We start from the raw sequence: 15,900 nt of genomic DNA on the forward strand, positions 1-15,900 counted from the left end.
GGTTAAATAATGTTTTCCTATGCCATTTGAATCAGATTGTAACAATAGCTAATTATCTTGAATCTATTTACTAGAAACAATCTAGCTTATCTATTTAGAAGAATCTAGCGCTGCAGCAGATATTTCACGGTACCTAAGTACTAATTAAATACCAGCTCTCTTTATAATTACCACTATTTGTTATAAAGAAAACATAATTATGCCAAATATTAGCCACCTGGAAGTAAGTTTTTACTGGATAAAACCCAAGATAAATCAGATTTAACAAAAGTCTGAGGCTTTTTGTTTTTCATTTTTTTTTTTTTGCAATTCCAAAAATTTGTTAACTCATTTTAAGGTTTTCCTCAAAATGAGTACCTGAGAGCCAATTCCTCACTACGAATACACACCGCTTTAAAAGGGGACAAAGGAGGCATTCTTCCCTCTACCCACAAAAGAAAACGAACCTTACATTTAGAAGTGAAGGTTCCTATTAGGCTTCCAGGCTAACCCCACCTAAAAATATTATCCCCCCCCCCCAAAAGGTTTGAGAACACACTCACATGACCATCTCTTCCAGTTTTTCAAACTTCTAACGCATACATTTCCTTTTAATTCAGAATTTTCTAAACTTATTTATTTCCTGCATAAATTATGCAGTTTGTAAAGTCTTAACATTGATGACAAGCCTTCCCTGATCATGTCTCTATAGTGCTCTAAAAGGGATTCTCATTAAACTGGGAAACACATTTATTTCTGCCGTAATAATACATGATCGTATATTGTAAGAGGTTCCCCAATCTTTTTCGGTTTGCGGTTCCCTAAATAATCGTATTTTTTTTCCACGGCGCCCTAAATTTTTGACTTTCTTGAAAAATTGGAAAACATTCCTTTTCACAAGCGATTACCCATTTAACAGCGGAAAATTAAAAACAGATACTTACTATTTTCCTTGGGATAATATAAAATATCTAATTTCACTTGTTTCGGTAATATCCATATCGAGTATATCCACAACCACCATGTGGTTAGGTTGGTTGGAAAATAAATTAAACGCGAATTTTAAATTCACTAACAATTTATTGAACGTCCATTGATGGTTAACATTATTAAAATTATTAATGGGATGGATGGGCTTGATGTTCACTACACAGCTTCTCAAATCTCGGGATAAAATTGGATATGGCTACCCTCATTTCTTGTTCAACGTTAATATTCGAGCGATATTTACTTTTTATTACCGCGACCGCCGAAAACCCAGCTTCGCACCAATAGGATGTTGCAAATGGAATTAATATTCGCAGAACTTTACCACTAAGCAGTGGATATTCCTGTTTTTACTGATATCCAAAAATCAGAACCATGCTACCAAATTGCCGAATTGTTTAATTGAATATTTCGCGGCGCTTTATGACGGGAAGCCGCGGCGCACACTTTGGGAATCACTGTATATTGTAATGGAAGGATACCAAAACGTTTCTCTACCATAAAAATCCTTCTTAAGAAGATGATAAAAATTCTGACACTGGCTTATCCAACAAAAACTTATTACAGTTGGAGCTAGAGATTTAAAAAACAAAGAAATCAAACAAATATCTTGTATATTTGCCATTTTAAATTCCAAAACTTGACACAGCCACCTACCTGACTTTCTCTTTCACAATAAGAGAAAGTGATTCAGAAAAGCCAATCTAAATTGAAGAATTTAAATTTCTAATGTGAATCAGCTTTAAAAATATAACTGTAAAAGCAGAAGAAAGGTTTGAGGTAAAAAAATAAATTCTACTTTCATTGATAAATATAAATATATATTAACTTTCTAAAATATTTGTTTCCCCCCAAGTTTAAAAAAAATAAATAAGCTAAATAAATAAACAAAGAAAAACAAGTACGAGACAAAACAGAAAACGAGTTAATCTTTAAAACTGGTGACATTTTGAGATCGGAACAGTTGCAACTTTCTAACCGGCCTTCAAAAGAATTCTCTAGCCAAATGGAGTGAACTTTAGCCAGAGAGCAATGAAAGTCTTCAAGTTTAAAGTCAAGTTCAACAATTAAAAATTAATATTTTTAATTATTTACTCAACTTAATTTTTTTTTTTTTGTAATTTAACAATATTTTTTTTTCTATTTAGAAGATCCGTCTTCTTTTATTGTTGTGACAAACGCCCACAGTATGTACGTGTGTGCATATTGAAGCAATAAAAAATATAAGTGTAGACGTAAATCTTGTCCCCACCCTGTGGATAAAACCGGTGTTCCCCTACTTCATATACCGCAGTTATATATACCTCAGAACGATTCTGCGGCAAAGCACATTACGAGAGTCTATATGTAGTGCCGTTTAGGATATTTACTATTATTTTTTTTTGTTAGATAAATAAATATTTGTGATTTTTTTTAAGTTTACGTACAGAATTTGCGAATAACAATTTTAGGAACAAAATACGTCAACTTTAACATAAATATTTTGGATCTATACAACTTGTAGAGAACAATAAGTGAGGTATTATTTTTCTTTAGTTGATAGATATTGTGTTATTTATTAATTTATTTATATGCAAATTTAGTTACTCCGGTTAGTGACCAATCCGCGAATGGCGTTGTACCACATTTAGATTAAAATTAAGTTAAATTAACTTTTTTTCTTGGTGTTGTTATGTGAAAAATATTTAGGATTAGAATTATGAAAATAACAAAGACAAATGTCTTTAATCGATTTTATTGGCCAAGTATTTAAAATCTATGTTAAAGACCGGCAAGAGGATAATATTTAGACCAATAGTAACGGAAAATTTTTGATCCATTTTTCAAAAAAAATCAATAAAAAATCTGGATCTTCCGAAGGAAGAGTTTTGGATCACTGTGTTATAGTTGAGAGGCCCCAGTTTCCATGTTCTTGCATTTTATTTATAGAAATACCAGTATTTTTGTTTACACATTCCCGCGCACAGATCATTTTTCTAAAAACACCTTATTCTGACTCCAGGTACCGGTAATAACCGATAATTGACCTTTTAAAAACCCCGATATCATTAATCTGACAGTCTCATACTTTTCTTATTTGTTTTTACAGATAGTTTAATAAGAAGTTTTTTTTTTCAAAAATTGGTATTCTATTTTGCGGAAGCCAGACAATAAGGTTTCTGGTTAAATTCGAGCAACCGGATGTAATGTTGTTTTTATTTTACGAAAATAAGCGTCCTTTTGTATGGAGTAAAGTTAGCGGAAGCCACTATTGTTTCAGACTTTTTACTATTCACATTTTTCCAATAAATACAAAAAAAAAGTAGTTACTTGCGGGATTGAACCAGTAATCTTAGTTCGTATTCATAACCACTTCACCAAACCTGTTCCCTGGTGGTGTGCATGTACGATTATCAAAAAGACGAAAGTTCATAGGAAGTTGAAACTTTAAAGGCACCATTTTGGGTTTTTGCCGCTTTAAGTCTTTGAATCGGAAGTGATGCTATACAGGACAGATTTAAAGGTTTTTTACGAAAATTGCATTTAAGATGATTTTTTTGTTTTTGTTTTTTTTTTTTTTGACTTCCTGAACTTTTGCCATGCAACTTGGTGTTCTATTGCGTTTGTTGTGCGTGTGTATGACGTTCTTGTGTTTTATGCGTTCATGTTGCGGTCAGCTTACTTGAGATATATTTGTTATTATTCTTAGCTGACTTATAGTCTTTATCTACTTATTCTTATAGATATTGTAGACTTCTTTATAAATCTATCTTACATTTTTCTTTTATTAAGTTATACAAACTACTATGTAAGTTTTGTCATAGTTTAATATGGAATAAGTTCGGGGGAATCCTACATCCTAGATCGCTTTTATTTGAGAGTTTTCCACTATTTTCTCAGAAACCTGCACCATTTTGGATTTTTTAAAACCTGATTAATTATTGATAACCTCATTACAAAGTAACTTTTTCCTTAGTAATTTAATTTTAACGAAGTATTCACTTAGAATGAGAGGTTTTTTTTTTTTCACTCTGTAAAGTACCATTTCTTCGTATGTACAGTGTTACCTCCAAATAACTTGGTCTAAGACAGGGGTCGGCAACCCGCGGCTCGCGAGCCGCATGCGGCTCTTTTATCCAAATTGTGTGGCTCTTCAGCCTGTCCAAAATAAATTGTATATTTCAATTTTATTAAAAATAAATGAAAATTTCATTTATTAAAGATATTTTTTCAAAAAGAATTTTAAAGTGATAGGTTCGAAATTGAATAGAATTATACAATACCAAAATAAAGTACTTGATTTATATTGTAAGACTGCCGCCTTTTCATTCGTTATTATTTATTTGTTTATTTACTTTGCAATATGTGAAAATAAATATATAAAACATTTAAATGTTATTGAATATCATAAAATAATAATTTTTGCATACAAATGATCTTCAGAGTTTTTTACACTATCATCCTCGTGGCTCTTGGTATGATTTATTAAAATTATTTAAGGAGAAATGGCTCTCACCTTAAAATAGGTTGCCGACCCCTGGTCTAGCAAAAATATTGAATTTGTAGGACATGAAAAACAAAAATATTTTGTAATTTTATAACTTTTGATGAATTGCAGGGAAAGTCGTGAGTAATTTGTAGCTTTTCCATCATTTGACCTGAAAAGTGAAATTTTAGGAATTTTCCCTGATAACGTTATACTTTCTTTTTGAAAAGGGAAATTTTATTTATTTAATTTATCTAATAATAAGAACTGAATAAAATTGGCAGATTGATTAAACTGAAGATGCTAAAAGAAATGGTCAAAACTTGGTATAGTAATTGAACAAGTTGAAGCACTATAGGCTTTTGTATGGACAGTTCCTTGGAGGTAATTGATTTTAAGGCTGCTCTACAAAGATGCGGAAGGAAAGACGCTTGCTTTCAAGATGTCATTTTATTGATGTAACGGATTGTCCAACCTAGCGATTAGAAAGGCCCATTTCTTTTCAATAAATTTCTTTTATTAAGAAAGCAAATTGGGTCTGTGATATAGCAAATCTATCTTAACTTTGCGGTCAGAGCCTACGCAGGTAGATACCTTGATAGTTAAGTTCATAATTTGGCGGATGTTATCTTTTATATGCCGACTGCTACTTTATAGATGTTCAAAATTAAATCTGATCTGACTATCTTAAGCTTTGGAGCCGATTTTGAATATCTCAAAAAAAGTGATTTTGGAAAACACTGTCAAGTGGTACTTCCAATTTAGACTTTTTTTAGAAGGGCGGAAGGAAATGTAATACATAGTTTTAGCTTCTTCCGGCTACACACGGACATACTTGCAGACTATAACTTTTATAACCACTTCTTTTTTGTACTCAAAGGATTCCAAAAAGATACTTTGATTAGAAATCTTTCGTCAAAATTTTGATTATATTCTAATAATTAAAATGCCCATAATTGCATGATGCTTCACATAACTTGATTTAATTAAATGCTTTCTTAAAATCCGGATGGCACTTAAACAATATTAAATAATCTCAAAATACTTGAATTTTCAGTTTTTTAAATTGTATTTTCTGGAAAACTTCTGTATTGATTTTAACTTATTATTATAATTATTAGTAACATTTATTATAATCAAAAAAATTACCCTGAAAATAAAGAAGTCGTTTTAAAGTAAATTTGAGATTCTGGAGAATCTACGTTCGCTAAATTCAAAGCATATAGAAAAGAAATTTTCTGCATAAAACATTACGTTCGACCTCTTATATCTCTGGGTGAATCAACACCCTTGATTGTCCGTAAATTTGTATAAGTGAATTTAATTGCATTTGCCAATTATCTTTGTAGGAAATGGAGTAAATGAGTGAAGAGAATGGCCAGCTTTTGAAGAGCTAGGCTGTCCGAATGGAAGTGGCTAGTCCACTTTTGTGTTCGGGTCTAGCTAAATTGTAATACAGTTTAAATACAATTTAAAAAGAGATAAAAAAATCTAGCTAACTTCTCTATAAATCTAGTTGATGTTCATTTCTATCTATTAACAGTTTCATAACCCCTCATAAAACCTTAATAATCTCAGTATTAATAAAAAAAGCTTCTAAACTCCAAACCACTTAGTCATTAAAGATTACTCACATTAAGGGTCATTAGACTCAAGAAAAAATTGGTTTATTGTTTTAAAATAATGGCGAAGATTAAATTGAAAGACTTATAAAGGATGCTGCGAGACTAATCAACCGTCAGCTTATCTTAAAGTGTTATTCTTTATGGATCTATTAAATCGGTATAATGATTTTAATAATTACTGTAATTAAATAAACTAATAAAACGCCTCCATCCTTTTATTACCAATGGTTTTGAATGAAATATACAAATAAAACTTAGGAATGTTAAATTCGCGTAAAACATTTATATTTAATGTTTGTACATCTGTTGTGTCGTATCTTTTTGGCCATCTGGTCGAAAATAGCGCGATTTTCTATTGGATTTCCCAAGAGTATTTTCCTTTGTTGTTGACGATGTTGAGTTTTTCTCTGGATGGACAGGTTTTGAGGAAAATCTGGTGAAAATTCTTTTAAGCTTTTCTCTTGAAGTAATTTATGGAATAAAATGTTCTTGACTTAGAATTTCGATGAAAACAATCGCTATAAAAAAAAGCAACTTTTTTCGGTAAAATGTCTCTTCCGCTCAATCAGTTTTTTAGGTCTACTTTATGATTTATTTACTAATACAATTTGTTGTAATGATGTCATACATAAATGAAAACATAACTCACATCTCTCTTCATCCAGAACTGCCTTTAGAAGCATATTCCTCCAAAAATATAACGAATAAAACTTGTAAGGCCTGAGGTTAGCGTACTGAACCGCCTCTCTGAGATCCCGGACTCGAATCCAACTGTTGGCTCTTAGATTTTTCTCTTTGTAGTAGTAGCTTCTCACAGCTAATTGCCCAGTGGTGGATGGTGTTCTCATTAGAGATTAGAAAAAAAAGAAGACTCTGAGCGTCAATGACCTTTCAGATATTATTGTCGAGCCTTAAATTAAAGAAAAAGAGAAATATTAATAATTTAAGACTCTACCTCCAGAAGTAATCCTAGTAGCCGTTTGTTCTTATACATGTTTTGTTATACTTCGCAATCATCTGTTGCTGCCTTAAATGCATTATAATAAAAGTTATCGCTTGCTTAATTTCTGTCCGTTTTCAAAAAAATCCTGCGTAAAAAGTTAAAATATCTATTGTTTAAAGTGGATGAATTTGTCTGTAGGCTTATATCTGGGTCCCACGGCTGTACTTTCCGCTAAGTTGGTCGACAAGTTTTTGACTAATTAACGCTGAAACAAATGAATAAAAGTCACTTTTTCCTCACTGGAGCTATCAAAACTGAAAAAGTTGGGCTGAAACTCAAAATCAGCTGTAGAATTGCAAAATCTTACTCTTGACCAAATTTTGGTAAAAGAGAATTTACCATAGTTCTGATCTCGTTAGAAATTAATGAACTGACGTAAAAAAAAAGTCATTACAGCTTTATTTTAATAATTTAAAACATGCTAACTCGTTAGGTGATAAGGTACAATATTTTCTCTTGTCCGATTTGGGTACTCCAGAAGTAGAAATTTAAACAGAAGTTTCTCCTTGTTTCAATAGTACAAACAATTTTCACGCTTTCATCAAAGGCCACACAAGGTCATCAACAAGAATTTCTTTGAACAAAAAAGAAGAAGAAGTAGAAGACGTACGTGCTTTAAAAAAAAGAAGTAAAAAAAAGCAGTATCAAGTTGCTCCAAAAATAATCAAACGAACATTTATTTTACATTTATCAAAAGTTAACTGTAGATGTTCATTAAATCAATGTGTCTAAGAAATGCTGTTCACCAGATGCGTATTCTATTTTAAGATGGATATTTTGATGATAGTACAATTTCAACATCTTTTAACTCGCTATTATTATTTTAATTATTATTTATTTATTTATTTTGTTCGGGCTTCTACCCCGTTCAAAAAGAGTTTGATTCATAATTGAGCATAAAATGCATTCATACAAATAGTGAATAGAAATAAAGGATAATGAAAATTATACATATACCTTTTATGTGTATAAACTATATTACAGAAGGAAATGAATATGTACATAAACTAAACAAAACAAAAGCAAGTGTAAAGAAGAACAGAACAAGACATCGCAAATTGTCAAAATTAAGAATCAATGAAATTTTAAATTGCTCATACCATAAAGTAATGAAAATTATACAATTTATTTATAACAGGAAAGCTGTATGGTTAATTATTTTTTATTGATAAATCTGGTCTCTCTCTTGGACACGTGTAAATCTTTCGCCTTTTATTATTGGCATTAGAATTTGTCAAAGGTGAGGGCCCAAAACCGTAATGGGCCCATCCAGCCTAGAGAAACAATCTGGTAAGAACAACTTACCCGACATTCCCCTACTTCTATTCTCAAGAATCAACTTATTGTCGTGAATATAAAATTTATCAAATATAAAATTGAATTCTATGCGATATTTTGTTTGGTAGTTAAGGTGGAACACAATACAGATAATCTCATTTTCAATGTTTAATTGAAGGAACAAAAAACTACCACATACAGAACCATTTTTAGAAACTGTTTTACCATTCAGGGGATTTTAAATCAGAAATGTTTGCAGTAAAAAATATGTATCTCTTACTTTAGTAAGAGAAAGACTAGAGTAAGAGAAAGTAAAACATACTTTCCAGCTGGTCAAAGTGTTACACAATAGCAGTGGAAGGTATAGGTATTTGCAAACTAATGATTAGAATAAAATGTACATTGTTACTAGTTATAGTGAAAGTTTTTGAAACTGGTTTCCCAAAAATAACTTAATAACATACTATTTCAGGTTCAATAACCATGTAAAGATGTTAAAATATTTTTGTATCTTGTTTATTTGACACTAAATTCTTTTTAGTGCTGGTTATAATATAAAATTGTAAGATCTCTATTGAAATAAAATGTTTTGTTAGAGTAACAAAGTGCCCTTGATGACAGGGTAATGTTGACCTTTGTATTCTATTAAACTTTCGAAACGCTTGTTTCAATCCGTGAGAGTCTGCTCGTTGGTGTAGCGCTTTTTTGTGTTACTAAAGGCGTAAAAGGAAATGTATAATGTATATATAAAAGGGAAGGCGGATGTATTGCGAATTGGCCTGGTTTGGCTTTAGTTTAGCCATGAACCTTCTATTGCGAGTCTAGGACTACGACAAAATCAGTCTTGGGTTGTAAGTCCTAGGAAATCAGAAGTGCTGGGTTTGCGGCAGCTCCTCGGAAGGGTTGTGTAATACCACTGGCCAAAGGCAAGCGAAGGAGTTCATTTGCTGCAATAATATAGTCACAGAAAATAATTGCTTTATTACGGCCCGGGTTTTTAAACTGCTGACTGGAAACTGCAGACTTCTAAAGATATTTGAACCAACTGGATGGATGTGTGGTCGATGATGGTCATAGAAGGCTTTGTTAGACTCCTCCTCGTACGAGGGTGTGACAGTGCGACCTAAAAACTACTTTAAGATTAGTAGTACCTATTTCATTTTGGTACTTATTATCCTTCTGATTCAAAGATTTCGGGGTCGAGAAAATCTATTGAAATAGCAGTTTATAGTTTAAAATCATTCAACACATTTTTACTTAGTTAAATTTATTTTATTTTAAAATGTTACTTATATTTTAAGTTATTAATGTTTATTATTATTTTTACAGATAATGAAGTCAGCTACACTGATACTGATTATTGGAGCATTTGCAGCACTGAGCTCTGCATTTACAGGAGACGATAAATTTTTAAGAAAATATGCCATGATGAAGGTAAATGATAAACTGTAGTGATTATTTTATTTCTTATGTATAACCATAAAAATGAAGATGTATTTTAACATACACTAATAAAGAGGAATTACGATCCAGTTCCTGTATCCTGCAATAAAAAAAAGTACCTGGTCAACACGAAAAACTAAACTCATTCAATTCCCATTCTAGACAATAAGTGTAGATCGATGGGCAGATGAAATTGGATTATCTTTTTCCCATTAAAAATATTTAATAAAGAAATCTCAAATAAGCCCTGTAGAGAATCTACTTAAACAAAGTTAGAACTAAAAGGGACTTAGAGATGTACGCAAAAGACAAAGCAAATCTTGCTTGATACGAGAAAACCCTGCTAGAAGCAACATCGTTTGTTGAATATTGCTATTTTTTTCTGTCTTCTAGAGCCAGTTTTGAAATGAAAACACAATTTAGTGGTTTCAAAGCGGCCTGATCAAGTACAAGCTTCTTTTAAAGTTGAACTTCTTTTTAAAATCAAATCCGTTATAAAATGAAGTTCATCTGAAACTCTAAGGTTGATCTGTAATTCGTGAGGCAATCCATGTGTAATCGAGATCTCCCTTTAAATGGCTCCAAATTTCCAATCCATTTGTAAGAACTGTAATCAAGGCGCTTCAAAAAACTATCCATTATTACTGAAAATTTTTATAAATTTATTTACAAAAACTTATCAAAATTATTTTTTCCGGCCAGGTGTACGAAGCATGCTTTGGCCAAGACGTTGTTAAAGAAGTAAGGATGGAAATGAAAGCTGCAGCGTCAAAATGTGCCGGAATGGTGGCTCCACAACCATCTAAGAATCCCATTAATATTCACGGTTCATCAATTGACAGCTTTACTCAGCATAAAAATTCAGTAAGCATATTAGATTTGAAAATAATTAAATAATGAAACCCATAAAATAATGAATAAGGGTTTTTTTTAATGGTTTGTTTTTATTTCCGTAGCAGTTGCAACAACACAGTCAAGAAAGCCTTAGTTCTCCCCAAGGCCAGGAGAGTGCACCACAAGCTGCTGCTTTACATTCTCATGCCCCCAATCATGAACCGCCAAAAACTACAACCTTGGATTTAAATAAATTGCAACAAGCAATTTTAGCTGGTTATACAAAACACAATGCGGTTGGTACCATTCATTGCTTTTATTATTCGAACCTGAGAAAGCCATCGTTGTTCACATTTGTTTAAATCTTACTTCAGAGTACTTTGATTTTATCGTTTTTTGTTTTTTCTTATGTTTATTGTTATTTGTTTGTTTCTTTCTTTTCGAGAGAGAGAGAGAGAGAGAAAGAGAAGGGTCGTTTAACTTCTGACAATAAATTTGATCGCTTGAATTCGATGAAAGCTAGAAATATTGAATCTAACGATTAATAAATATAAATTGTTCATAAAAATGCAGTTATCTTTACCACATGTAACTAATTCCTCCTTTATTTTTTTCAGCAACAGCAGCCACAAAGCTTTGCATCCCCACAACATCAACCAGTATTCATGCCGCAACCACAACCTCCTCAACAACCGTACAGACCATATTACCAACAGCCAAGCCACAGTGGCATGTATTATTCACCGAATGTATATCCACCTCAACTTCCACAACCGTATGTACCAACGCCCTATTATCATTCTCCAGTATATCAACCACCATTTCATCCAATGCCATCGTATTATTCTGGCAGATCATCAGTAAGTTGATCTTTTTTTCTTGAAACTCCTCCCTATTTCGTAATTTCTTTTATCTCTTATTAGAAAAAGTATTGTGGTACAGTAGATTGGCTATTTTCTTTTATTAACCAGTAAATAAAATCTAAGGCCTAGACCGAGAATCGAACCGCTTAGCTATACTAGCGCATTATCATATTCATGTATATACGATATTCATGTATATACGATATTCATGTATATACGATATTCATGTATATACGATATTCATGTATATACGATATTCATGTATATACGATATTCATGTATATACGATATTCATGTATATACGATATTCATGTATATATCGTATATAAGCCAATTTGCAGAAGAAGCTTTTGAAGGACTTTTTTTACTCTTTAAAGTAGTTAAAAATGTTTTCTTCATCGTGCCAGAGTTTCGTGAAAACCGACTATATTGCTCTCTTTTTTCAGAATTAGCTCCATGTGTTTCGTTCGCTGATAAACTGCTCGAATTGCCCAACTTTACTGAGTTTATTAATCAAGTTTTTGTTAGTTTCTCACGACCTAACCTCCTTTTCTTTAACCTATAAATTCATTGCCTCAAATTCATTTTTTGGCATTTTATAGAGGTAGCTGTGGTCCCTGTTTTCATCATTTTAGCTATTCATAATTTTTTCCTTAAATAAATTTATTAATTTAAAATAAATTAATGTAAATAAAATAAATTTATTAATATTTCAGAGAGATCTGGATATAAGAGGACAGTTGGAGACTTTATCAAATAGTATGACTGGCAAGATTCGAAATGTTACCTGCGTTATGCAAGAATTAGGATATGTGAGTGTTCTTAAGTTAAAATTAAAGGTTCTCCTAGTCACAAACAGTTATTTCTTGTTAATAAACCATTCCTATAAGGTCCTCTCCTCTAGTTTGTATTTATATAAGATGGAATTACTGGTCAGATTAATAAGAAGACTCTATTTATCGATCTTATTTGTAACAGTTAACCGGAAATCTTGAACCAGACTATGGACGAATGATAGAAAGGATTGGTCGATTACCAGTTTCTGAAGATCTCAAAAAAGATATGGTAGAAGGAGTCGATTTTTGTAGACAATTTTCGGTTAGAATTACATATTTTGTTTAACTAGTTTAAGGCCTACTGTTTAAATAATAAAATTTAAGTCTAATTAAGTTTCTTTTTTGGCTTAATTTTTGTAGCAATGCGTACCAGACGATCGAAAAGATAAACTGATCCGAGAAATGGTTCGACCTATGTTTTTCTTCAGGTGTTATAAGGTAACCTTATTTTATTTAATTATTTAAACTATGTTGAAATTAAATTACCCAATTATTGTGCTATTAGTTTAGATTAGATAAGTATCATTAGGGTCCTGTTCCTCGTACATTATTGCGAAAAGAGGCTTATTTTGCCCACTCCCTTGTAGGTTTAGTAGAAGAAACCTGCTACTTACAATTCCAGGAGTGTCTCTCCTGGTGTATTTGCTTTCTATTGGTCTCAAATTGTCAAAGGTCACATATTGAACACTTACGATTGCAAACGCCATAAAAAAGAGCTTTGGAAGCCGTTTCTTCCTCTCCTGTTACTATCTACTACACAAGGTCTTGAAAGAAGAGTTTCCCACCCTAGACAAAGGCGTATTTTATGTTTATCATGTCTTTTAGAGGGAGAAGATCCGAACGCAATTTCCCACGAAAGGCGGGCCCTGTCTTTCGCCACCAGGTCAAGGAGTTTGGGATTTGAAGACTTCTATTCTCACTCATTACTACTACTAACCCCAGAACTATTTTTTTTAGGGAATTCAGAGGAGTTGTTCCGAGGATGCATTGTGTAGCTCTTTTTTTCACGAACATTGTCGTACTCCTCATTAGATCCCATAATGGGAATTATGTCTCTTTAAACATCACACTAAGTAAAATAAGCTCATTTCTGACTCCTTGTATTGTATTTATCTGGGGGTTGTTCCAAACAGGTTCTTATTGAAGAAACTGTCTATCCTCCTATTCGCTTTGTTTGTACAGTTAAGAATCTTATTTGACTCAAGTATATTTCTGGATTTTTGTCCTAAACTCGACTTGTGTTGCTGTGTAGTTTTTCTTTGGGCTAGCTTTTAGAGGACCCACCGCACGAACGTATTACAATAATATTCATAATAAATAGAAATAAGAAAACCCACTTGTTTTCCTAGCTGTCGTCAAAATTTACTCTCATTTTTCTCATTTAACAGCATAAAAAGCTAGAAGCATGTATCATGAAAGATGTTCGAGAAAGGTACAATCAGAATGATGATCTATCCGAAGATAATCTGACAAGCAGTGATGAGCGCCGATCTGGTAAGGAGTTCCCAGAAGATAACATGGCAACCGCAATCTATGAGTTTCTTTATGGCGGTGATCGTATAGATATTGACACTTTGTTGTGAACAATGGACAAGACTAATGGAGACTCAGAAGTTAGTTTTTTGCACATCAGATTCTGAAATGTCTTCAGAGACAGAACACGAGGACATTGATCTTTCAGCTTAGAGATTTAATCTCTAGCTGTATTAAATTGTTTATTATCTTTTAAGTTATCCCTGAAGAAAACGTACCTTTTTGAATCAAGGTATCGACTTTGTTCATAAATTTCTATGATGAAAATTTTATAAACGATTCAAAGGAATCATATACATTTGTTTGCTTCTTTTTTGTTTTTTGTTTGAGTACTGTGATAGAATCGATTGAATTGAACTTAATTTATTGAAGAGTAGACAGGTTATTTATTTATTTATTTATTTATTTTATTTTACTTTTTTATTGAGAGGAATTACTATTTTTTGAAACTGTAACATTACATTTTTGAAATGATCCAAATTTGTAAATATAATTGATAATATAGTTGGAGATGTTAGAAGTAAAAAATTGTATTGGTACAGTTTTGAAATAGCAAGTATTAAATTATGGAAAAATAGAATACATTTTGTGTATTTATCATCAATAATTATAGATAATTCAAAACAAGTGAAAATAGATAAAAAATTCATTTTGAACTTCTATCATCATTGTTCACATCATTAAGTCAAAAATTGCCTAACTTTGGTTTTAATTAGTGCTTAGAGAGATCATTTTTTACTAATGTTAGGTTTAGTTTTTATTAACGATTTCATTATTTCTTTTTTTAATTCGTTCTTGGACAGCTATCAGCCTTACAAATTGTATACTTTGTTAACATCATTTTTTTCATACTTTATATCTGTACACAAAAATGTTTTTTCAAGTGAATAATACAATGTTGTATACATTCATTTTCTTTTAATTTCCTTCCCAGATTTTCAAATCCCACAGTTTTGTACAATTTTAAAGTGGAGGACTTGCACAAACATACTCCACATTTATGAGCAAGGAATAGTTTGGGTGTTGTTTTGTTTCATCATCAGCATTTTGTTTCCAAGATGATAATAATTAAACATTGGTAGCTATACTTAGGATGGAAGATTTGGGAGGAATCGGTCAAATAAAACAACTCGTCTTTTTGCCAACGTTTCGACAAATATATAAACCCGCATAGCCACGCCCTGAAGAGGACAATATATTTGTCGAAACGTTGGCAAAAAGACGAGTTGTTTTATTTGGCCGATTCCCCGCAAATCTTCCATCCTAAGTTTAACAATTTGCGGTCACGAAAACTATATATTCATTGGTAGCTAAAATAATGATTAAATATTGGAAGCTGAGCAATTAGAGACGAGGCCCGCTGGGTTCGATTCCCGGTCTAGACCTTGCATGTAAATTAATGGTTAATAAAAGGAATTCGCTCAAAAGTAAGTTTGCTTAATCAATTCAGTAAGATTCATTAATGGTAGAAAATAAACCAGAAAGTTAATTATAGCACCAAATACGTGTGTGTTGGAACAGATTTTAAATATTAGATATTCAAAATTTATTCAGATATATTTTTTAAATAGACTGTACTGTACGGTATGTTGGAGCAATCAAAGTTTGGATAAGATCATAAAACTAAATTAGCTAATAGCAAATAATTGAATTTCACCTAAGGCTAATTGTACCCTAAAATTCTTATGACGTCAACTAATAGTTGCTCTAAAGTAAACTGCAGCGCATTCTATTGTAGAAAATGTTAACTACGAATATATTATAGTAAATTCATCAAAAGAACTTTGTTGTTTCTTTTCGGTCTGAAATATTTTAGTAAAGTATTGTATTTTATTCAGTTTTTAATAAATATTTTGCTATGTTTTATAGTTTTAAAAGATGAACGATCTAATATAACTTACTGCAATAGGTTAGGTAAGGAGTGTGCGGATAGTTAATTGTTTTCCCGATAGAAAGCGCAAGCTCTCACTTTTACCAGCTGAAACACTAAGTTCATTTCATACATGGCTCACAGAGAGGGAATCAACATAAATAAAGGTAAATTAACTTTATT

General features: G+C 31.8%; 2 protein-coding genes across 5 annotated transcripts in view; both read left to right on the plus strand.

Annotated features, from left to right (window-relative positions):
* LOC141453071 (uncharacterized) overlaps nucleotides 1-14,754 on the plus strand; it is a 33,047-nt gene extending 18,293 nt beyond the window's left edge. For 2 of the 4 annotated variants that reach the window (XM_074125807.1, XM_074125810.1), the window contains exons 2-9: nucleotides 9,668-9,772; nucleotides 10,484-10,645; nucleotides 10,738-10,911; nucleotides 11,233-11,475; nucleotides 12,195-12,290; nucleotides 12,457-12,576; nucleotides 12,675-12,752; nucleotides 13,703-14,754. In XM_074125807.1, coding sequence (XP_073981908.1) covers nucleotides 9,671-9,772; nucleotides 10,484-10,645; nucleotides 10,738-10,911; nucleotides 11,233-11,475; nucleotides 12,195-12,290; nucleotides 12,457-12,576; nucleotides 12,675-12,752; nucleotides 13,703-13,897 — 1,170 coding nt within the window. In that variant the 5' untranslated portion in view covers nucleotides 9,668-9,670 and the 3' untranslated portion in view covers nucleotides 13,898-14,754. Of the gene's footprint in view, nucleotides 1-2,270; nucleotides 2,486-9,667; nucleotides 9,773-10,483; nucleotides 10,646-10,737; nucleotides 10,912-11,232; nucleotides 11,476-12,194; nucleotides 12,291-12,456; nucleotides 12,577-12,674; nucleotides 12,753-13,702 lie in introns of those variants that run through there. The other 2 variants (XM_074125808.1, XM_074125809.1) reach the window with 2 other exon arrangements.
* A 1,110-nt stretch (nucleotides 14,755-15,864) lies between these two features.
* Nucleotides 15,865-15,900, plus strand: part of Cdep (Chondrocyte-derived ezrin-like domain containing protein) — a 144,044-nt gene continuing 144,008 nt past the window's right edge. The window contains exon 1 of the mRNA XM_074125812.1: nucleotides 15,865-15,884. The gene's annotated coding sequence lies outside the window, so the exon portion shown is untranslated. The remainder of the gene's footprint in view (nucleotides 15,885-15,900) is intronic.

This window comes from Rhodnius prolixus, unplaced genomic scaffold, assembly GCF_049639745.1.
Source record: "Rhodnius prolixus isolate KJV_2025 unplaced genomic scaffold, Rpr scaffold_3, whole genome shotgun sequence".
In the NCBI taxonomy this organism is placed as follows: domain Eukaryota; kingdom Metazoa; phylum Arthropoda; class Insecta; order Hemiptera; family Reduviidae; genus Rhodnius; species Rhodnius prolixus.